Source organism: Phocoena sinus, chromosome 4, assembly GCF_008692025.1.
Source record: "Phocoena sinus isolate mPhoSin1 chromosome 4, mPhoSin1.pri, whole genome shotgun sequence".
Taxonomy (NCBI): domain Eukaryota; kingdom Metazoa; phylum Chordata; class Mammalia; order Artiodactyla; family Phocoenidae; genus Phocoena; species Phocoena sinus.
The window spans coordinates 76,364,654-76,388,508 of record NC_045766.1 but is presented as its reverse complement, the minus strand read 5'-3'; the positions used below and the strand labels follow the sequence as shown (position 1 = coordinate 76,388,508).

The 23,855-nt window shown below is 38.4% G+C and overlaps 1 protein-coding gene across 1 annotated transcript in view; it reads left to right on the top strand.

Moving 5' to 3' along the window:
* Positions 1-23,855, top strand: part of SLC49A4 (solute carrier family 49 member 4) — a 95,964-nt gene that overhangs the window by 5,474 nt on the left and 66,635 nt on the right. Inside the window, exon 2 of the mRNA XM_032630778.1 lies at positions 4,022-4,115. Coding sequence (XP_032486669.1) covers positions 4,022-4,115 — 94 coding nt within the window. The remainder of the gene's footprint in view (positions 1-4,021; positions 4,116-23,855) is intronic.

Sequence of the window (23,855 nt, the reverse complement as noted above, 5' to 3'; positions counted from 1 at the left end):
ATGAAGAAACTACTTAAGTCTGAGCAAAGGACTACGAAAAAGGAACGGGCAGAAAAATTCTCGCAGTTTACATAAGGCTGGGAATTGTTCACATTCCCAATAGCCAGAATGGGAAAACCTCATAATACATAGGAAGTTTGGTTGAATACTCAGAAGGGTGTTGCCTCGGCAGTAAAGACAAACAAGAGCTCTAAACTAAAGGCTTCTCTGGTTCCACCTAATAAAGCTTAAAAGTACTGCTTGAACAGATTAAAAATAACTGTATCCCAGAACATTGTTCAAAAATATTTAAAGGAGTTGAAAAAAAAAATCCATCACCCAACAAAACTCAGAATTCCTGACATCTAAATCAGAAATTACCAAACGTGCAAAGAAGGAGGAAAATACAACACATAAAGAGGAGAAAAAGCAATCAGTAGAACAGACCAAGAAATATTACAGATGATAGAATTAATAGAGACATCGAAGCAGCTGCTGCGAATAAATATACTACATATATTCAAGAAGACAGAACAAAGCATGTTAAGGAGAGACATGGAAGACAGAAAAAGTCCAACATTAAATTTCTGGAGATGAATATGTAATCTGTGTCTGAGACCAAAAAAGTACACTGGACAGGATTTAAGAGCAGATTAGACATTGTAGAAGAAAAGATTAGCAAACTTGAAGATGTAGTAATAAATACTATCCAAAGTGGAACACAGGAAAAAAACCCAAAAAACCACAGGTATCAGGGAGCAGGACAGTTTTAAGTGACCTAATATACATATTAGAGTCCCAGATGAGAAGAGATTGGTAAAGGGAGAGGGCATGGATTGAGATAAAATGGGGAGGAAAAATTGAAGAAATAATGGCAGAAAATTTTCCACATTTGATGATATCCATAAACCCAGAAATCTAAGAAATTCAAGAATCCAGTTTGAGGAAACAGCATGAAGAAAAAAACCACGCCAAGCAAATCTCAGCGTGCCTAACACTACAGCAAGGCACCTCGTAATCATAGCGCTTAAACCAGAGGAAATCAAAGCATAGAGAGAAGCCTGGGAGCTTTAGGGGGGAGGGAGTAACAATGATCTGGAAGGGGCTGGGGAAGCACTGTCCTCAGGGAAGAGGTTTCAGAGTAGTAAAAAGGTGAAGACGGTGAAGAGCTCGAAAACATAGGGATTCTACTGATCCGCTGATTCTGAGCGCTCCAGGAGTCACAGTGGAAAGATCTGGGGAGTTGCGCTGGCAGAGATGAGGTCGGATTTGGGTATGCGTGAAGCCCTGTTGGGACGAGGATGACCTGTGAATCTTGGGTCTCTTGTGACCAGTGTGGACAGGAAAAGCAGGCATGATGTGGTTAGTCCTCCTGGTGTCCAAGGCAGATCGGGGTGGCGAGGCCAGGCTGTAGCTGTTGAGGGTAGGGACAGGTGGTCTTGCCAGGTGCAAACAGAGCTTCACTCCAGCTGATTGAAGTGTGGGGCCTGGGAAGGGTGGTTTTAGCAGATCAAACTCATTTCCATACATCTACTACACATAGTTTGTGTGGTGGGGTGTTTTTTTACTTTGGGTTTTTTATTTTTTTGCCATCATGTTTTTAGGCACCGATTGTGGAGACTCTCTTCCTGTACCCAATAGGTTCCTGGCATAAGGAGTTATCTCATCCATTGGAACGGAGCTTCCTGCAGAGTCTGGATGCCATATTTGAGTAGAATTTATTTTTATTTTCAATCATGTTTGGTTTTCTGAAATTATTCCCGTACCTTTCATCAGATGGTTTTTGCACTCACATCCTAGTACTGTAATTACTTGGGATCTATTTATATGAAGGTCCTAGATGTCTCATAAGCATATTTTGCTGGGGTCCTCATACCTCTCCTTCCCAAAGTCAGTTGTTATCTTTTTGATTACATGGAACTGCAGAGCCCTGCCTTGTCAAGATCCAAATGAGATCAAGAAAGCATTCTATTCAAAACTGAGCAGCAGCTGAGGTGGATTAAGTAATACTTGGCAACAATTAAAAGTAAGCAAGCCACAAGTTGTACCTGCAAGGTTGCTTTATAATAATCAGCTTTTCACAACTTCTTTATTCTTAAAAGTTTATATTAGCTGTTATATTGTCATATGTTTGATAAAAGTCATAATTGAGTAAAAAAGTGTGCTAGCTTTCAGCAGTTGTAGTAGGAAACCTAGTTATTTGGACCGTAGGGCCATAAACAGGGTCCCATTGCCCACTTGGTGGCTGTTTACCTTAGTTACAAACCAAATATTAGAAAAAAATAAACATCATGTTGAATGTAAGCCTTATAGTCCCAAATCTATAAAATTTTATCTCATAGGGCACCCAGTATAACCTTATAAGAGCAACGTTTTGCAAGTTTAGGATATTTATGACCATGAATGTTCTTTTTATTAATTACACTCTATTTCCTGTGGCTATAATGTGGTTTTAAAATCTGTGTTCTGTTAGTAGACACAGTAAATGAGCAGTATGTATGCATTACTTGTTCCTGAGAAGCACAGTTTTCTACCGGATTACTTCTGCCAAGTTATATTAATCATATTCAGATCATATAAAGCTCAGTTCATATCACAAATTACCCTCAATGTAGCGTGTGTGTGCCTGATCTGAATCTCAAGTTTATTTTTCTTGCTGTGTTTAATCTGCATAATTATAGTTTTGTTGACTTCCAATTTCCTTCAAGCAGAGAAGCCCTTTGAAAACCAAACATTTAACCGTCTCCCCTTGCCAAAAAAAGAAAGATCTGAAAAAAAAAAAAGAAAATTTGCATTAAATAGTTTAAGTCTGTTCACTGTGAAATGGTTTCAAGGAGGTGCTGAGTTTGGGAAAAATTGTAAGAAATGTTGCCACCTTTGCCACATACTCAGTGTAAGCCACCTCTGTGACTGCTACAAGCAGTAAGGCAGCGTTGATTTAGTAATAGAAAAATGCAGCATTCCAACAGTACGAAGATGTAGTCCTGTTATATTATTCTGCCATAGAGAGACTATTGTGTCTAGTTTTGGTTACCTTAGTTTTTTTCACATTCTATTTTAAAAATTTTATAACATCGTCATTGGAGTATAATTGCTTTACAATGGTGTGTTAGTTTCTGCTTTATAACAAAGTGAATCAGCTATACATATACATACATCCCCATATCCCTTCCCTCTTGCGTCTCCTTCCACCCTCCCTATCCCACCCGCTAGGTGGACACAAAGCACGAAGCTGATCTCCCTGTGCCATGTGGCTGCTTCCCACTAGCTATCTATTTTACATGTGGTTACCTTGTTTTTATATTTTATATTCTCTTTTGCCCTGTTATCCATGTAACCGACCGTTGGTGCATATTTTCAAAATAATTGATTGTATTTGGAATACAAAGGGAAAAGCTATCTGATCCGCATTATCTAAAACCCTAAACCATGCTTTTTTTTAACAGCATCATTCTGTAAGTTGAAAGCCATCCAATGAATCAAGAAAAATTAAAAGACTATTATTGTATTAATAATCAGCGGGTTCTAATGGACCATCTCCTAAGACCCTGTAACAAACTTGTTCTCATTATAAGATAAAAGAAGTAATCGGCCACTTGTCATTTTTTGAGAAAATTTAAAGCATTCTATCATCTTAAAAAACTTTTCAGGGGCAGTTTAGAATTTTTTTATTAACAGCTTGCATTCGAAAATTAGAAATTTTATATTTGAGATATAAAACTAAAATACCTTGTCTTTTAAAATTATTTTCTATATTTTTTATTGTTATATCTGAACAAAGCATTCTAGCCATTCATTTTGAAAAACCGGAGCTAATAGAACTTTTTCCTCTATCCTCGATGTGATCATTCAAGTTTTCTATTAAAGTTAGAATCATTTCATTTTCAGCATGAGAGGTTTTTTTCCCCCATATTGGGAGTTATAGAGAAAAGCTGTATTAGAATATAATACCAGTATGACTGAGTAAAAAATCTTTGTTCTTAACATTGACTTACTTGAAAAGAAAATAGAAAATAATCCAGATATTTTTGTTTCCTTTTAGGTCTTCGGATAACTGTGCTTCTGACATCTTTCCTTATGGTTTTGGGAACTGGTCTAAGATGCATACCTATATCAGACTTAGTGCTTAAAAGAAGGTAAATCATATAAGTAACTTAAAATTTTTTCTCCACATTTTTCTCTTTTGTTATGAGTATATTATATATGTTTAGTTATAAGCTGTTAGTAAACAGTTCCATATTTTAGATCAGTAGAGGGTCATATTTATAGTAGCATTTTTTTTCCTGACATGATTAATTCAGTGGGCATTTATTAGTTGTCATGTGGAAGACACTATACTAGTTGTTGTGTAAATAAATAGAGAACAAGTTAATCTTCACACTATCTGGGAGCTATAACCATGGGAAAATAATAGTATAACATAAGGAAGAATAATGTAGTTAATGCCATAGGAGATTTATAAAATTGCCCCAAGAGACTAAGGTAAGTTTTGGCTGAGGATCTCAAAAGGAAGGGCTCATGAAGAAGGTGATAATTAAAGTAAGCGTTGAAGGATAAGTAGAATTTTGATAACTATAGTTAGGGGAATGATATTCCAGGGTAGAGGAACAACAGAAACAAAGGCACAGAGGCAGGTAAGCACAGGCCTCTTCCAGGATGGGTAGGTAGCTTCATTTCTGTACAGCAGCATTTCTGTACCTGGGATCCATGGATTTATTCTCAGGGGCTGCAGGGTATATGAAGATTTAAAAAATTTTGTTTTCCTTTTGGTTATAATATTAAAAGATTTTTAAACCAATAATAATCTGTAATTAAGAGACATTTTTATTAAGCAGGATGTCAGTTTCCTAGTGTTTTATCTAACTGGGATCCTTGGATTTGACCTTAAGAGCCATTGAGAAAATTTTTCCCCTTAAAAAGGAGCATAAATTACTCACGTTTGGGAGACACTGGTGTACAGAATAAGACATAAGAATGGAATATATAGAGATGAGTTTAGAAAAGGGTATCTTGAATGTGAAGGATATTGATGCCATCCTGTAGAACTGTAGTTTCTCACTGGACAGTTGGGAGCCACTTAGGTTCTTAATCTTAGCAGCAATAAGATCAGATGTATATGAGGTAAACGATTGATTTGAAGTCTGTAGGATTGATTACAGAGGGTTGAGAGTGCCAGCAGGAGGCCTGAAAAGATGCAGTGAGAGCCCAGGCTGGAGTCATTGTTTTGTTTTATTTCTTTATTCATTTATTAGTTCATTTATTCGACAAAATTCACTGAGCTCCTCCTGTGTGCCAAGCTCTCTTCTGCACATGCGGAATATAGCAGAAAACACAATAGAAAAATCTGTACCTCGTGGAGTTTATATTCCAGTTGGGGAGACTGGCAATAAACTAGATAAATAAGTTAAATATATAGTATGTGCTATGGAAAGAAAAATAAAATAGGAAAGAAGGATTTGAAATGTCAGTGGAAGGATGGTGAAATTTCAGAAAGAATGGGCAAAAAAACTCTTACTGGGAAGATACGTTTTGGGGAGAAAGCTTGAAGGAATGAATGGACAATGCATTATGTAAGGGACAAGCATTTCAGGCAGAGAGAAGAGCAAGTATAAAGGGTGGGAAGGGAAGAGCACACCTGGCAGGGAGGCTGGTGGGGCTGGAGCCGCTGAACCAGACTTCATGGGAAGCGTGGTAGGAAATTAGACTAGCGCAGTTATGGGTGGTGGCGGGAGTGTGAGACCAGGTCCTTCAAGACCTCGTAAGGGGGCTTCCCTGGTGGCGCAGTGGTTGAGAGTCTGCCTGCCGATGCAGGGGACATGGGTTTGTGCCCTGGTACCGGGAAGATCCCACATGCCGCGGAGCAGCTGGGCCCTGGTACCGGGAAGATCCCACATGCCGCGGAACAGCTGGGCCTGTGAGCCATGGCCGTTGAGCCTGCGCGTCGGGAGCCTGTGCTCCGCAACAGGAGAGGCCACAACAATGAGAGGCCTGCGTACCGCAAAAAAAAAAAAAAGACCTCATAAGGACTTCACCTTTTTCTGAGCTAAGAAATCATTAGCAGCTTTGAGCTGAGGACCATGGTCACAGGCTGCTTTATTGAGAATAGACTGATGTTGAAGGTCTAGGGCAAGAGTGAGGAGACCAGGTAGGGAACCAGTAAAATAAACCAGGTGAGAGATGATGGTGGCTTGAGCCATAGTTTTGGCCGTGGTGGTGGTGAGAAGTGGTCAAATTCTGATTATATTTTGAAGGATTTGCCAGTGGATTGAATAAAGGGAATAAGAGAAAGTGAGGAGTCCAGAATGACTCCCTTGCCCGGGGAAGTTGTACGAATGGAAAGGATAGCACAGATGCGAGAGAGAACATGAGAGAAAGATATCAGAGGTGATATGATTGAGGTTGCACTCTGGAGACTCTGAAATTGTTGATTCCATTAACAGAGACATGGGGCACAGGAGGAGGAAGGAATGGATTTTAGGTATAAGATGTTGGCTTTCATTTGGAACAGAATTTTTCACTTCAAAATAAATGCTGTTCCTTTTCAAATTTTCAAAATACGTTATCTTTCCAGAAAATTTAGAGTACATGTGTTTCATATTTTAAAAGGCAGATAGCAGAATCATTTGGGTTCCTGTGGAACATTGGTCTTCATTTCCTATCCTTCTGAGTGAGGTTTTAACAGATGAGTTTCATTGTGTTTGAGATGTTCTTAATTTTTCAAATATCCAGTTTTTTTAAAAGCATCTACAGTCTTTAAGTACAGATTTCAGTGTAAGCTTAAATTCAACGATGAGTTCTTTAAAAATGCCTACTGGTATTTTTGTTAGTTTTTCTTCTGTTTGTGCCATCCATTCTATTGCTTCTCTCTAATCTTATATCCCTTCATATTCTTTTCAGATATAAAATTATAGGAATAATAAAGAGTTGACTCTCTTGGTAGAGAAAATGGTATGAAAAATAGAGCTCATAAAGAAATGTAAACAAAGATAGGAAAGGAAAGAAAGAGAAATAAAGAGTTACAAGAGGGCTTCCCTGGTGGCGCAGTGGTTGAGAGTCTGCCTGCCGATGCAGGGGACACGGGTTCGTGCCCTGGTCCGGGAAGATCCCACATGCCGCGGAGTGGCTGGGCCTGTGAGCCATGGCCGCTGAGCCTGCGTGTCTGGAGCCTGTGCTCCGCAAAGGGAGAGACCACAACAGTGAGAGGCCCGCGTACCACAAAAAAAAAAAAAAAAAAAAGAGAGAGAGAGATTGAACCTTTCATAAAAAGAAAGTAGAAGTTGAATTTTCTGTCTTTGTGCCTTCACCTATAAGGAATGTTAGGATATTATCCCCTTGAAATGAGACTTCACTTTATGTCCATACATTATTTCTTTAGAGCAGTATTATTAACAATGCATATGCAGCTATTAAAATGAAAATGCTGCAATTAGAATGCGTATTTTCACTAGCAGTTTCAATAGATCACCACTTTTAAGCTTCAGTCTCCGTGACACTGAAGAGGAAGGGATAGAGACCTTGAGTAAGCATTTGGCTAGCACTGAAACAAGTATTTAGTGATCTTTTTCTGTGCCCTGTTCCACTTGGAGCTTTTTGAGCTTCTGACCCAGCCTTCTGAACAGTGTCCCTGCACCCTTTACTTCCTGTATTTTATCTTCTATGAGTCTTAAAGACATGAGAGTAGCAGCTTTCTGACAAGCCCTTTCCTCAATACACCTATTATTACCACCTTCCTAACCGTGGTCTACCTCTTCATAGTATCAATATTTCTTTCATCTGCAGAGTACCAATGAAAATTCAAGAAAAATTATTTTGCCACTTTCATTAACATCATAAATAAATAAAGAACTTAGAATAATGAACTATAAAGCATGTTTTCTATGATTGGGAAGCAAATCATACCAAAAACATTACAGGTGGCATTGCCCTATCGCACCAGATGGCATTACTTTATAGTGTGAAATACGATATAGCATGCCCAGTAAACAATTTACAAACTTCTAGAAGGTGAACTTATAGTAGGTCATATCTGCTTTTAATCATAGGGTTATTCAGTGATTCTCATAATATTATCTTTCAATTCAGTATAATTTTCATTAATATTAACAATAGATTACTAACATGTGTTAGATAGTTTAATAGTATGGTTCTAGTAAACACAGATTTTCTAGAAATACACTCCATTGTGAAATGCTTTGTAGCTGGCAATATTACATTTAAAATGACCATACTAGAAAAGACGAATTGTTTAGTAAATGGTTTTATGATAATTGCTCAGCTATCTGAAAAAAAAAATCAAGAGCCCTAAATCTCTGCCTTACCACTTAATTCCAATTGGATCAAGCATTTAAATATAAAAAATGAACCATAGAAGTATTAGAAAATGAGACTCGTTTTTAATAATCTTAAAATGGGGAAGACCTTCCAACTAAGACACAAATCCCAGAAGCCATAGAAAAGCTTGATACTTTTGACTACATAAAAATGTAGAATATCTGCATGATTAAATACATTATAAAACAAAGTCAAAAGGCAAGTTAAAAACTGTGAAATGTTTGCAACAATAAGACAAATGGATAATTTCCTTAGTTGAAAAGAACTCTGTTAAATCAATAAGAAAAATAGCAAGTCAGTAGGAAAATGGGTAATAAATATGAGCAAATAATTACAGAAATTGAAATACAAATCTTAAGATGCTCAACCACTTCATCATAATTAAAGAAATGAGGGCTTCCCTGGTGGCACAGTGGTTAAGAATCCGCCTGCCAACGCAGGGGACACGGGTTCGAGCCCTGGTCCAGGAAGATCCCACATGCCACCGAGCAACTAAGCCCATGCGCCACAACTACTGAGCCTGTGCTCTAGAGCCTGCACTCTAGAGCCCGCGAGCTGCAACTACTGAAGCCCACGCACCTAGAGCCGGTGCTCTGCAACAAGAGAAGCCACCACAGCGAGAAGCCTGTGTGCCGCAACTAGAGAAAAGCCTGCACACAGCAACGAAGACCCAACGCAGCCCAAAATAAATAAATAAATAATTTTTTTTAAAAAAAGAGGCAAACCATTTAAAAAAATAATTAAAGAAATGAAAATTAAAAGAGCAATTATATGTTGTTTATTGGCAAAGATGAAAAAGTATGATAATGTACGCTGTGTTGCCCGGGGTATAGGGAAAAATAGGCATTGCTGATGTGCAAGCAATTTGGGGCATCCTATTTAGAGGGCATTTTTGCAGTATTTATCAAATTCAAAATGCACATGTCCTTTAACCCAATACTTGTCATTCTAGAAAATTAGCCCACATATAAAGCTCTACCAGTTTGTAAGGAAAATCACATTTGTGTGGCTTTGCCTGTAATAGCAAAAGGCTGGATGCAGCCCAAATGTCTCCCACAAAGGACTAGTGATGGTGAAGTATATAGTGGAATAGTATGAAGCTGTGAAAAGGAGGTGAAAGTTCTATAAATGCTGATTTGGAAATATCTCCAAGATATATCATTGAGTTTTATAAAAGACAAAGTTTTTAATGTTATGTTTAATATATTCATACTTAGAAAAAAGTGGGAGGGATGTATTTGGTAAGGACTGTTTCTGAAAGAAACCATTACCATTGGTTGTTTCTGAGGAGGAAGCCTGGGAACCTGGAAGTCTGGGGTGGAAAGGAGATTTACTTTTTGTTTTATACTCTTTTCTCTGCTTGAGAATATTTTTACCATGTGAATATATCACCTTTTGGACTGAAAACAGTAGTTAAGAGAAACTAAAATGAACACATCAGATCTTCAATAATGAGAATAAGAGAAGGAAAGGCAAGGAAGGGTTATATGTAAATTTCCCCAGTATAGAAATATAAACCCTTTGATATAAAAATGAACAATTGGTAGATTTAAGAACGAAGACTCTTCTCTGTAAAACACATAGGATTCTGATCAGTGTGTTCTAAAAGTATGGTCCACAGATAAGCTGCTTATTAAAAATACAGATCCCTGGGCCCCACCCCAGTCCTACTCATTTAGTCTTAACAAGCTCCTTTAGTTAATTTTATACTCATTTTAAGTTTGACAACCTGACTGCCCTAGGTACGTAGCATCCTCACTTTAACTAGTAACTGCATTGTGCTTGCCCATCCTGCAGTATAATCACATAATATTTTTAATGTCTTATTTTAAAGCAGATTAAGATTTATCTTCTATTTAATAGTTTTATTTGCAATTTGACTCTTAAAACTCCAGAGGTCAGATTTCATGAATATAGTTCTCCGTGATGGTCAGCTGGGATTCAGATAAGAAAGATTGGTAGGAGATTAACTCCTCATAATAAGCATTTAACAGGGGAAAAAGCTAATAGAAGATATGTAAAGTGATCTTTAGAGTTTTGGAAGATGCTTTTTTTCCCTTTTGATTGTCTTTGGAATGTGATTATTTCTGAGACATTTCTTCTAAGGACCTATAATATCATATATGAATTTTTAAATTTACTTTTTTTGTTGTTAAATATACTATGCATATAGAAGAGTACATAAAACATTTATGTACAATTTAGTGAAATAATCATGAAAAAGACAGCTATGTACCCATCACCCAGGTTAGAAATCCAGAAATCCCCTGAGACCCCCTCCCTGATTTATAACCCTGTCTCTCCTTACTGTACATAATCATAATCACAAATGTTGATAGGATTTTCAGAGTAAACTGAGTTGAAAGTTATGGAGAATATATTCAAAGTCTGTTGCAAATGTCTGTTTATTCTTTTCTTCTGGATAAAGATTTGCCATAGATTTTTTTTCCCTATTCATATGGAAAGGCACAAACAAGTAAAAGATTATTTTATCTGCAACAGAATGATTACAGGAACAAAATAGTCCAGAAGTAGACATTGGTAATAATTTAACATATAATAATAAACACATAAATCAGTAGGGTTACTAAATAAAGCATATTTTATTAAATAGATTTATCTATTATGTGTTTGGGCAAATTGGTTACGTATTAGAAAAAGAAATGTGGATACTTAACCATACAGCGTGCATTAAAATATATTCCTGATGGACTGATGAGCTTCATATTTAAAATGAAACAGTGTAAGGGAAACTTAATCTTATCCCTAAAGAGATTGCTTTTCCAAGTATAAAAACAGTGAAAGAAATCATAAGGGAAGCATTTGTAGATTTGACTACATAAACATTTGAACCCTCATGCTTCTAAAAGAAATCATAAAATTAAAATACAAACTAGGAAAAATATATGTTGCAAATATGATATCTAACTTATAAAATAATATAAAAATATAAGCACTTCTGAAAAGAGAATGGGAAAATGAACATAATAGACATTCTTAACAAATGTTGGTTTGCAGATTTCAGATTTCATTATTTAAATTCATAACTCGGCAGTCAACATTTATTGACAGTCTGTGTATTTGTAAAGCATAGGCTAAGCTGTGTAAAGAGAGAAAAAAATACACAAGCTCAATAAATAGAAGTTTATTTTTCTACCAAGAAACAGTCTAAAAGATAGTGGGCTGCTCCAGGCATGTAGGCAGCTCTGTTCCAGGGACCCAAGTTCCTTTTCTGTTGTTCTAACATCCCCTGGGGTGATATCCTTGTCCAAGTGGTCAAAGCTGGCTCATCATCAGTGCTTTCATTGTAGCCCACAGGAAGGGGAAATTGGACATCCAGGGCAAGTGACTACGTCTTTAGGTGATCACTAGGAAGCTGTATGTATCAATTCTACTCACATCCCATTGGTACAGACTTAGTACATGGCCACACGTATCCGCAAGAGGAGCTGGAAATGTAGCTCAGCAGCCATGCCCCCAGTTAAAATGCAAGGATGCTTAAAAAAAAAAAAGATATAGCTATCACAGCATAAACAGAAATAATGGTACAAGGCACTAAATTGGCACTAAATTAAGCAGTACTCCTCTGGGTAGGAAATCTCAGCTAGAAACAAGTACTTCCTGTTAGGAAGATTGTGGAAGTCTCATTTTTGCCATGGAATGTCATATTTGATTTCTTTTTGTAGAAAAGGGAGGATTTGTTCTCTGTCCCAGGTAACAAAGTTGGTTTGAAAATAAATTTAAGAAATAACAACAAAAAATGCATGGATGCTATAACAAAAGAAAGGGAGAATGGATGTAAGGAGACAGTTAGTAGTCTCTGCTATCAAATGTCTCCATGTATCCATGTACCCCCTCTTCCCATGCAAAGAACATACTCACCTTTCCTCAAAGGATAAGACCCACAGTCCAGTCCAGTTATTGTGTCCAACTCAAAATCCAGAGTCTCTGGCTTCTATCAGGTCTTTGTGGTTCTCTGGGAGTGACCCCTTTGATTGTTCTTTGTGATTTTGGCTTTGTCCTTGGGAAGGCTCTTTTTTGGTCCATTGTTCTTAGTGAATACACCTGAAGTTGGAGGCTATGCCATTCTTAGGGGCTACACAGCTGTTGTGTTTCACTTTCTGCCTGATACTGATTTGGGGACCTCAGGATTACTTTAGGAATCAAGCATCTTAAAGCTTCATAGAACCGTTTTGCGGTGTCTTTGGTGATACACTTCCCTCAAACATTTAGTAGGCTTCTCTATTTACATCCAGTGGGTTCATGTAAATGTAGCCACATCCAAAGATTTTTACTTACGGCTGTGTTTCTTACACCTGCTGAATCTCCTTTCCTCTACTCCTTCTGTGCTCAGCTCATCCCTTTTCCCTCAATTTCGTGGTGGCTACCGGGATGCCATCTGAAAAAAGGACTGGGTAGGAAAATACCACCTTTAATTTGATCTTTGCTGCTAGACAGGCTCTGAAGGATGTTATTTCCTGCCATTTTAGGATACAGAAGCAACCTGAGGCTTCAAATTCCTGGATTCTCATTAAATTTGGATAGTAGGCCTTGGGCTGAGAGAAACCCGCTTAGCAGAGCTCTTGTCCCTTCCGTCTGTGCTTGCAAACCAGCTACCACTTGCCTGGCTCCATCTCTCTTGTAGCGCCATCCTAAAAGCGGCAAGGGGCAGGAAACAGAGTAGTGTTCTGATTTTTTTCCAGCCAGTTCCAGGTAATCACAAGCAGTGGTTTTGCTGCATCTCGCAAGTCACCTGCCTTTTCAGCCTGCAGCCTAACCACTAAGTCAGTGCCAAATATGTTATGCCTTTCTGAATGCAGAATCCTAATTCTGGAGCTAATTTCTCAATCAGGGAACAGTTAAGCTGTAATAGTGAGGAGTCTCAAAATATAATGGCTGAAACAAGATAGTATTTCTTTCTTATGTGATAGTCCAGAATTGGCAGGTGGGCCAGGGCCTAGGCAGCTCTGTTCTACAAAGGAACCTAAGTTCCCTCTATCTTGTTGCTTCCCTAGGGAGATGCCTTGGCAGGACAGTCCAGAGTGGATTTATCCACACTCTAGTAACATTTCATCCCACAGGAAGAGGGAGAGGGAGACCAGGGAGAGCATTTTATCCTCAAGGAGGTGACCTTGAAATCCTCCCGCTCTCATCACATTGGCCCAAACTTGGTAACAAGACCCCACCTCACTGCAGGGGGAGCTTGGAAATGCAGACTGTAGCTCACCCCAGCACAGACTTGGGGTGCTCTGTAGTTAAAAGGAAAATAGAGAGAATGGACACTGGGGGATAGTTTATTGTCTCTACCACAGGCAAACTGGCTATTTAGGAGGAAAAGGTCAGTTTAGATCCTCGTTTTATACCATGCATCAAAATAAATTCAGATGAATTAAATGGTTAAATATTTAGTTGGAAAACAATATATAGGAATATTTATCTGATCTCTACATAGGAATTTTTTTCTAAAGCATGAAAAACAGGAAAATTATAAAGAGAAAAATTGATCTGACCACTTACAAACTGTTGAGTGTACAAATTGTTAAGCTTAAAACAAAATTGACCAACAGGAGAAAATATTTGTCAAAATAAGGGCAAGAACAGGTAAATAATACAAATAAATATATTAAGCACTCATTCAAAATAAGAAAAATTGTAATATACCAATGGGAAAAAAGACCAGTAGTCAAAAAATGAAATGCAAATTAAAACAAGGAGATCCCTGGACTTCCCTGGAGGCACAGTGGTTGAGAGTCTGCCTGCCGATGCAGGGGACACGGGTTCGTGCCCCGGTCTGGGAAGATCCCACATGCCGCAGAGCGGCTGGGCCCCTGAGCCATGGCCGCTGAGCCTGCGCGTCGGGAGCCTGTGCTCCGCAACAGGAGAGACCACAGCAGTGAGAGGACTGCGTACCGCAAAAAACCACACACACACACACACACACACATACACACACACAAACAAGGAGATCCCTTTTGGCCTTACCAAGTGTGACAGACAGAATAATACCCCCATCCCCCAAAGATGTCCATGTTCTAATACCCGGAACCCGTGAATGTGTTCTGTTACATGGCAAAAGAGAGCTACGATAGTAGGTGGAATTAAGTTTGCTAATCATCTGACCCTAAAATAGGGAGAGTATCCTGGGTTATCCAGGTGGGCCCAATGTAATCACAAAAGTCCTAAAAGGAGAGATAGAAGAGGAAGTCAGAGAGATGCAGTGTGAGAAGGACTCAAACCACTGTTGCTGGCTTTGAAGACAGAAGAGGGGGGCCAGGAGCCAAGGAATGCAGGTGGCTGCCAGAAACTGGGAAAGACGAGGAAGCATATCCTTCTCTAGAGCCTCCAGGAAGGAACATAGCCATGCCACACCTTGAGTTTAGCTCAGTGAGACCCATGTTGGACTTCTGATTTACAGAAATGTAAGAGAATAAATGAGTGTTGTCTTAAAGCCACTAAGTTTGTGGTAATTTGTTATAACAGCAATAGAAAACTAACACACCAACTTTGTGTGTAATTTTTATTTTTCTATTAAAAATTAAAAAAAATTTTTTTTCTTTATTTTTAGGTGAGTATTTTTTAAATAGTGGTATTCAATGCTGGTGAGGCAGGCACTGTTGACCACTACTGATGGGACTGTAAATTGCTACAGGCTCTTCTGAAATACAACTTTGGAGTATATTTCATAAGATCTAAAATGTTCATACCCTCTGACTTACCGACCCTAAGGAAATAATTTGGAAATGGCAAATATTTTTATACAAAGGTTATCACAACACCATTATTAATATTAACAAATAAGTAACAAACATTAGGAAAATGTTAAATGAGTTTTTGTACATCTGTATGATAGACTATCAGTGGAGCTATTAACAATTATGACATAAAGAATGAAATGAGAAATGCTTATTATACACTATAAAGTTAAAATGATTTAGTGCATAAAACTGTATATTCAATTTGATATCTATGATTACCTGTGCCTGTCTTGATTGAGAGATGCATTGGAAAAAAAAACTGAAAGAAAAAAGACTGAAAAATCAAAATATTAGGAATGGTTATATGAGTTACTGAATCATTGAATTTATGGACTTTTTCTTCTCTATGCACTTCTTTTCTACTACGAGTATATATATAAAATACTTTTAAACTAAGAGGACAAAGTAAAAGTTATGAGACAAAAAAAACGTTATGAGACAAAATGGGGGGAGGTAGGCCTCTCTCAGACCAGGACTAAGTCCATTTTTCTCCCGAGCTTTGCTGAGAGATTATCGTATTTGGCCTTAATAAAAATCCTGTGAGATAAAGTACCTTTGGGGAAATTGAAATGAAAGAGAATAAGTGATTCACCAAAGATTATACAGTTAATAAATTTAGATAAGTCTAGAAGCTGAGTCTTTTGATATCTAACCCAATATTCTTTTCACTGTGTTTTTTAATGAACTTTCTGTAACTGTACTTGATATGTTATTATTATAAGCTTCTTTAGGCCCAGACTATAGTTCTTATCTTTATATTCCCTTTAGTGTCTGCTGTAGGTGCCTTGACCATAGTAGATATGCAGTAGATATTTTTAATTGGATCATAATTGGCCAAAATTATTAAAGGGTACAAAAGGGAAGTAGATTTTCATAAAAGAAAACTGAGGCTATGGTAAAAATCTTTAGAAAGCTCATTCCTTTTCACCATTTCAGTCTGTTTCTCCCTTCCTAACTTCTTTTTTCCTGTAATTAATTCATAGCATCTCTGACCCTTTTTATTGCCTTTTTGGGCTAAATAAAGGAAAACTACTTCTAGCACTTTAGACCATTTTCAATATCCAGGAAATCCTGTAACACATGAGTTTATTCTCATGCAGGATGATTAGGAATGGGGAATTGGGAGAAAGCTTGTGAACCATTGGCATATTGAGTGTTAGAGATAAGTATTCTTATTCTAAATCATTTCTCATTAAAAATACATAGAATTTAAGTTAAGAATGCTGGATTTACACTGAGGAAATATCTGCTCAGTTTCTAAAAAGCCAACTCTCTAATGTTATCCCCAGTGCTAGTCATAATAAAGGTTTATAAAGTACATCTCTGCATAGAATAAAAATATGCCAGCCCGTGCACCGCCACAAAGAGTAACCCCCGCTCACCACAACTAGAGAAAGCCCATGTGCAGCAACAAAGACCCAATGCAGCCATAAATAAATAAATAGCTAATAAGAACCTGCTGTATTAAAAAAAATTAAACTTAAAAAAAAAGGGGGCTTCCCTGGTAGCTCAGTGGTTGAAGTCCGCCTGCCGATACAGGGGACACGGGTTCGTGCCCCGGTCCGGGAGGATCACACGGGCTGCGGAGCGGCTGGGCCCGTGAGCCATGGCCGCTGGACCTGTGCGTCTGGAACCTGTGCTCTGCAGCGCAGTGAGAGGCCCGCATACTGCAAAAAAAAAAGAAAAAAAAAATTTGTGGACTGGTGAAACCACATTTAATTTTGATTTCTAGTCCTGGCTTAGCCATTAGCTAGTTACATGACTTTGGAACTCCCTCACAAATACTTTTGAAGAAAAGAAAGTTATAAATAAGTTATAAAATAAGTGTGATTTTAAATGTATTATTAGCTTTTCTGGAACTCGGTTTTTCTATAAAATCAAGAGGGTGGGTTATCTAGCTGAGGTTTGAAGTCTTTTCCAACTATAAAAATTCAAACTCTAAAACATCGTATTATTCTAAGTAGAAAATAATTTAAGAATCATGGGTATTTGTTCCAGAATGTCAGGAAGCAAAAGGTTGGGATACCAGAATATCATTAAATACAAGCTAAAATGTCAAGTACATGAAAACACATGAACTTACAGGTCTTCAGTTTGAACTTTAGCTATTGGCATTTGTTTGAAAAGCTGTAGTATATTGAATAATAAGAAAAGGAATGCAGCTGTGCAGAAATGCCACACTACGTGCCCCTGAGCCTTGGCCTCTCCATGGGCAGGGGCAGCAATTGAGGGCTGAGGTGCCCAGGGCCGGGGCAGATGTGGCCAGGCCATGCTAGGTGTCCTCATGCCTGCCGTGGGCCAGCCAGCCTCAGCAGTACCGACAACTGGTGGGCCGCTCCCACTTCCTAGTCTCTACCATCTGGTTCTGCTGATGCTGGAAAAACTCCCAAAGCTCTGATCTAATCTTCTTCTCAGCCCACAAGGGAAATTCCCCTATTTTCCACCTGGCCTGTGGGGACTGTAAACTAGGCCTCAGAAGTAGGCAGAAGCTATGTAAGGAGAAAAAAAAGGGACAAAGAAAAAAGACCCAAGGCAGAAGGGAAGAAAAGGAAGTTGGATGGGGAGGGGTAGACAAGGAGAGGGAGTCAATTAAGGGACCAGTGAGAGGAGACTGGGATGAAGGAGAGCAGCACCCCTGTGCCTTGGCATGTCTGTCAGGGCTTGACCTGCAAAGGTCAGGACACCTGCAGTCTCCTAACTGAATATACGAGTATACCCATCTTCATCAGGCATGAAGTTTCAGGCAAGGAAGCAAGAGTTAGACCCCTTGAATTAACTAGTCAGCTTCCAGAGAGCTCCCTTTCTGCTACAGAGCTTATTGCCCAGGAGACAAAACTACATCCTCATGCTGCTAACTTCTGCCTGCCCTCCCCGGGTGCACTGTGCTGGAGACAGTGCTAAAGCCTTGGCCTCGCTCTAACCACTCTCATTTTCTTTTTCTAAAAGTTTTGTTTCCCAAATATTAATCACCTTGTTTTTTGTATTGCTGAATAGAAGCTTTTTAAAATTTACAAGTGGAACTGATGTGATGTATGTGGTGGAACCTTGTGAGGTTTGTACAACACAGGTTAGTTGTGTATTTCGGTGGCCCTACTTCCCTGTACTTGGATCCTGGAGAGCATCCACACTGCCTTCACACCCTGGGAGGCACTCTGGGGAGTTTAGAAACCGTGGTCCTTACCCACAAGGAACTTAACTGCTACTTGCAAAACAAAACTGAAGCATGTAATCATGACAGAAAAATTAACGTTAAGTTATGTGATCTACTTCACTTAACGGAAGGTTGTGAATCACACCTCTTTTGTTGTTCTGTGTTGTTGTTTTTTTGGTTTTTTTTATTTTTACATCCTTATTGGAGTATAATTGCTTTACAGTGGTGTGTTAGTTTCTGCTTTATAACAAAGTGAATCAGTTATACATATACATATGTTCCCATATCTCCTCCCTCTTGCGTCTCCCTCGCTCCCACCCTCCCTATCCCACTCATCCAGGTAGTCACAAAGCACCGAGCTGATCTCCCTGTGCTATGCAGCTGCTTCCCACTAGCTATCTATTTTACGTTTGGTAGTGTATATATGTCCATGTTGTTTTTAACAGTCAGCCCAGATCAATCGGTATGAGTTTCTGAAAGCCAGCTTCCTTCAGGAGTGCTTCAAAAGCATTAGGACAACCATAACAAGTTGCATTTATCTTTCAGCATGTGAAGGCAGAGAGACTTTTAAGTTCAGACTGTTCATTTAAGCTGGGTGTTTTTCCTTTTCATACTGTCAAGTTCATATACCTAAGTTTTGTTCTGGCATCTGTTTTTAACAATTAGAATGAATAGTCTAATTGTAAATTTCCATTTTCTCACGTATCCAACTTCCATCCTCAGCAGTCTCCTGAAACTGCTTCTGCTCAGATCATGCAAGACCTCCTTGTTGCCGAATCCAGTGGTTACATTTCAGTTAAACCCTCTTTCTGTTTGCTCTGAAATTATTGGTGCCTCACTTTCATCTTCTCTAAACCCTTCTCTCCTTAGTTACTATGACACCAGTCTTTCCTGTTTTATTTTTTTTTCTGCCTCCATAATTGCTCCTTCTCAATTGTCTTTCTAGACTCCTCTTCCCCTGACTATTTAAAAGATGATGGTATTCTCCAGAGTTTGTTCCCCAAACCCAATGTATATCTCTCATCTCAGACCTCTTTCCTTAGCTTGCAACCTGTAGTCAACCACTTATTGGACATTTCTACAGTTATGGGTACCCCCCTTTATATCCAGTCATTCACTTAACTATATCTATTATACCACCTTAACAGCCCTCCAAACCATCCCTCCTCTGTACCTCACTGTTGTTGCCAGTAGTGCCACCGGGTCCTTGTCCTGGACTCCATGCCTAAGAGTGTTCCACTCTGATTTTCCTTCAGTTTTGCCATTCCTTATGGGGTGAGGAGTCTGTAGAGCGGAAGAGATGTGTCTGACCTGCCCATCACCACTTTCAAGCTACACAAGACCCCAGCAATCCCTGCAACATACCTCTTTCCCAGGTCTGTTCTTCCAAGAGTGAACTGCATCCCTGGGGTGTGCTCCCTAGGCCCAAGGGGTAGCTAAGGGGCAGGTGTTTGGAAGGGTATAGATGGAGCTTGAATGGAGTTGGACCTTAAGGTTCATGTGCATGTATGCGAAGCCCCTGATGTTGTAGATCAGAACCAGAGGTCAGAGGAGAAGGAGGGTGTGCAGGGACCTCTACAAGTACTATTGTCCCAGGCCCCACAAGCTTAGGCCTAATTATTGCCTTATTTTTCTTTATATTCCTGATACAGTACTGGTAGGTTACTCTTCAACTACTCAAAGAGTTTTAGCTTTTTAATTTTATATTCCCATGTACCCATTGCTATCACAGTGCCTACCCAATACACAGTGAATACTCAGTACATCTTTGTTAAATGAATTAAATAATACAACTTGTATTGAACCATTTATAATTATTTCCTCTCCTTAATTGTCATTTTAAAGAATTTATGGTAATGTTTGTATGATTTTGTTATGTCTTAGGACCAGCACTTTTCCAGAAAAAAAAAAGCAACCTCTATGCATTACTATTAAATGGGAAAACAAGATTTTATATATATAACTGAATTATTTTAAAATATATTTAATTTAATTAATTATAATTAATTAAATATATTTAATTTACAATTAATTATAATTATTTTAAAATATATTTAATTAAATTAATTATATATAATTAAATAATATAAAAATATATTTTAAAATATATTTTTACAAACAAGTTAATTTCATAAAATAGGGTAAGTTTTTTTTTCCCAAGGCTTTTTATTAATTGCTTTACAATGGTGTGTTAGTTTCTGCTTTATAACAAAGTGAATCAGCTATACATATACATATATCCCCATATCTCCTCCCTCTTGCGTCTGCCTCCCATCCTCCCTATCCCACCCCTCTAGGTGGTCACAAAGCACCTAGCTGATCTCCCTGTGCTATGCGGCTGCTTCCCACTAACTATCTGTTTTACATTTGGTGGTGTATATGTGTCCATGCCACTCTCTCACTTCGTCCCAGCTTACCCTTCCCCCTCCCCGTGTCCTCAAGTCCATTCTCTACGTTTGCGTCTTTATACCTGTCCTGCCCCTAGGTTCTTCAGAACCACTTTTTTTTTTTTTTTAGATTCCATATATATGTGTTAGCATACGGTATTTGTTTTTCTCTTTCTGACTTACTTCACTCTGTATGACAGACTATAGGTCCATCTACCTCACTACAAATAACTAAATTTCGTTTCTTTTTATGGCTGAGTAATATTACATTGGCTATATGTGCCACATCTTTATCCGTTCATCTGTTGATGGACACCTAGGTTGCTTCCATGTCCTGGCTATTGTCAATAGAGCTGCAATAAACACTGTGGTACATGACTCCTTTTGAATTATGGTTTTCTCGGGGTATATGCCCAGTAGTGGGATTGCTGGGTCGTATGGTAGTTCTTTTTTTTTTTTTTAATTTATTATTTTTTTGGTAGTTCTACTTTTAGTTTTTTAAGGAACTTCCATACTGTTCTCCATAGTGGCTGTATCAATTTATATTCCCACCAACAGTGCAAGAGGGTTCCCTTTTCTCCACACCCTTTCCAGCATTTATTGTTTGTAGATTTTTTGATGATGGCCATTCTGACTGGTGTGAGGTGATACCTCTTTGTAGTTTTGATTTGCATTTCTCTAATGATTAGTGATGTTGAGCGTCCTTTCATGTGTTTGTTGGCAATCTGTATATCTTCTTTGGAGAAATGTCTGTTTAGGTCTTCTGCCCATTTTTGGATTGGGTTGTTTGTTTTTTTTGATATTGAGCTGCTTGTAAATTTTGGAGATTAATCCTTTGTCAGTTGCTTCACTTGCAAATATTTTCTCTCATTCAGACTATACTGCAAAGCCACAGTAATCAAGACAGTATGGTACTGGCACATAAACAGAAATATAGATCAATGGAACAAGATAGAAAGCCCAGAGATAAACCCACGCACATATGGTCACCTTATTTTTGATAAAGGAGGCAAGAATGTACAATGGAGAAAAGACAGCCTCTTCAATAAGTGGTGCTGTGAAAACTGGACAGCTACATATAAAAGAATGAAGTTAGAACACTCCCTAACACCATACACAAAAATAAACTCAAAATGGATTAAAGACCTAAATGTAAGGCCAGACACTATCAAACTCTTAGAGGAAAACGTAGGCAGAACACTCTATGACATAAATCTCAGCAAGATCCTTTATGACCCACCTCCTAGAGAAATGGAAATAATATCAAAAGTAAATAAATGGGACCTAATGAAACTTAAAAGCTTTTGTACAGCAAAGGAGAACATAAACAAGATGAAAAATAGGGTAAGTTAATGGTAGGTGACGGAAACCAGTGTCAGGCAAACATGAAAATCTTTATATTACAGATTGGTGTTATGCCATGGTTACCAGACGGCAGTGCTTGTAACCTCTTAGTAAGTGCCAGGCCCTGAGGGACTCTGGGATATAGGTGCAAGAAGGAGCAGAACTAAATTCTGGAAAATTTAAAGATGCTGGGAAGAGCAGGCACTGGATTTCCGTGCCAGGTTTCCCATGAATTCAGAGGGTAAAACCCAAAATCCTGTAGGTCCCGGTTCTCCTACTGAGCTCATTTATGAGGAGTGCATTTATTTATGATGACTTTAATGCAAAAAAAAGCACTTACTTATTTAAATTAGAATAATTTTTAAACGCCAAAACAGCTTGTTTTTCCCTATGATTTTTCACTTTGATAATTCATGTTTTAGGTTGGCCTTCCAAGTTCGGTGACCTTTTAGACTTAGTAGCCATCTGAAATGTCCCTAGTGCTATACGTGCTCTGGATACTTACTTTAGCAGGTATACATGTTATAGTGAGAAATATTGTGATCTGAGAATTGAGTAAACTGGACTTGGATGATCCTTACCTTATCTCAAGCTCACGTGTTCTATGACTTATGTTTGCTCCTTGGAAAATAGTCTATTCGTGATTTCACTGAGAAGTAGCAAAGAGTTAAGCCATGGCAATGATTTGAGTTTTATACCTTAGTTTTCAGGATTCATACTGTTTTATCAAGGTTTTTTTTTTAATAGGTCGTTTCTTCCATGTTCTCCTTCTACTCTTAACATTTTTAGGCATAATAACTCTTACTCATTCCAACCCTTCTCCTTCTAGATGAGATGAGTCTTTCAGGAATACCTCATTCAAGGTGTTAAATGTCAAAGCAGTTAGCTTTATGAGCCGTCATGTGTCGTTTGATTATTGTACCATCACGAGTCATGATTAAAACCACTTAATGACAGTGTTTCAAGAATACTTCTATGATGAAATTTCTGTGTGACAGCTGGGGACCCTCTGGCATTTGGAGGAGGTATTTGGTTTATAAGCAGTTTCATTGTGTTTGTCACGTAGAAAATACTTCTCCTTATGCAAGAAAAATTTTAAATGTCTTTGGTTTTCTTAATTTAGTAATATTAATGATGCTTGAAGCCATTTTGCCTTCGAATAACTTTTCCAACATATACAAAGATTTGAGCAGATGTAATTCACATATTTCACTTCCCACTCACTTATGCTTCTACATTAGGGCCCTACCTCTCCTCACATGCCTGTTTACTATTTCCTTGTACATTCAAAAACCTTTTTCTAAGTAGCTTAAGGTGGTACTTGTTAAAAAGAGGATTTGGCATCCACATGGTGACTGAAAAGCAAAAGGAACAGAAAGAAAAAGTAGTATCACGTGTATGTCACATACACTGTTCCTTCCTTTTCCTCTACCTCCAAGGTAGAAGAGGTTGACTCACTTCCCATTCTTGTCCGCCACCGCTTACCCCCTCGGTGTCCATACGTTTGTTCTCTACTTCTGTGTCTCTATTTCTGCCCTGCAAACTGGTTCATCTGTACCATTTTTCTAGGTTCCACATTCTCGTCTGTGCTTTTTGGACTTCTGGCTTCTTTTCTCCTTCAAGGCTACTCTTGAATGTGAATGTATATTTTGGGGGTGGAGGAAGAAATGTGGGAAAAGGGTTTTCACGTTCTGTGTTCAGCAGGGAACAGGATAGAGCACTGAATAGAATAGTGAGGAAGGATGAGCAAGAGAACGACTGGAGTGGAAGCAAGAAACTACTTTTCACTAACCCTTACCATTAAAGTCATGGTCAGAGAATTGGGACTGGAAGGGACCTAGTGATCTGTGATTGTAGTACCTTAACCTAACAAATGCTCGAGGCATGAATATTCAGTTTAAACTAATC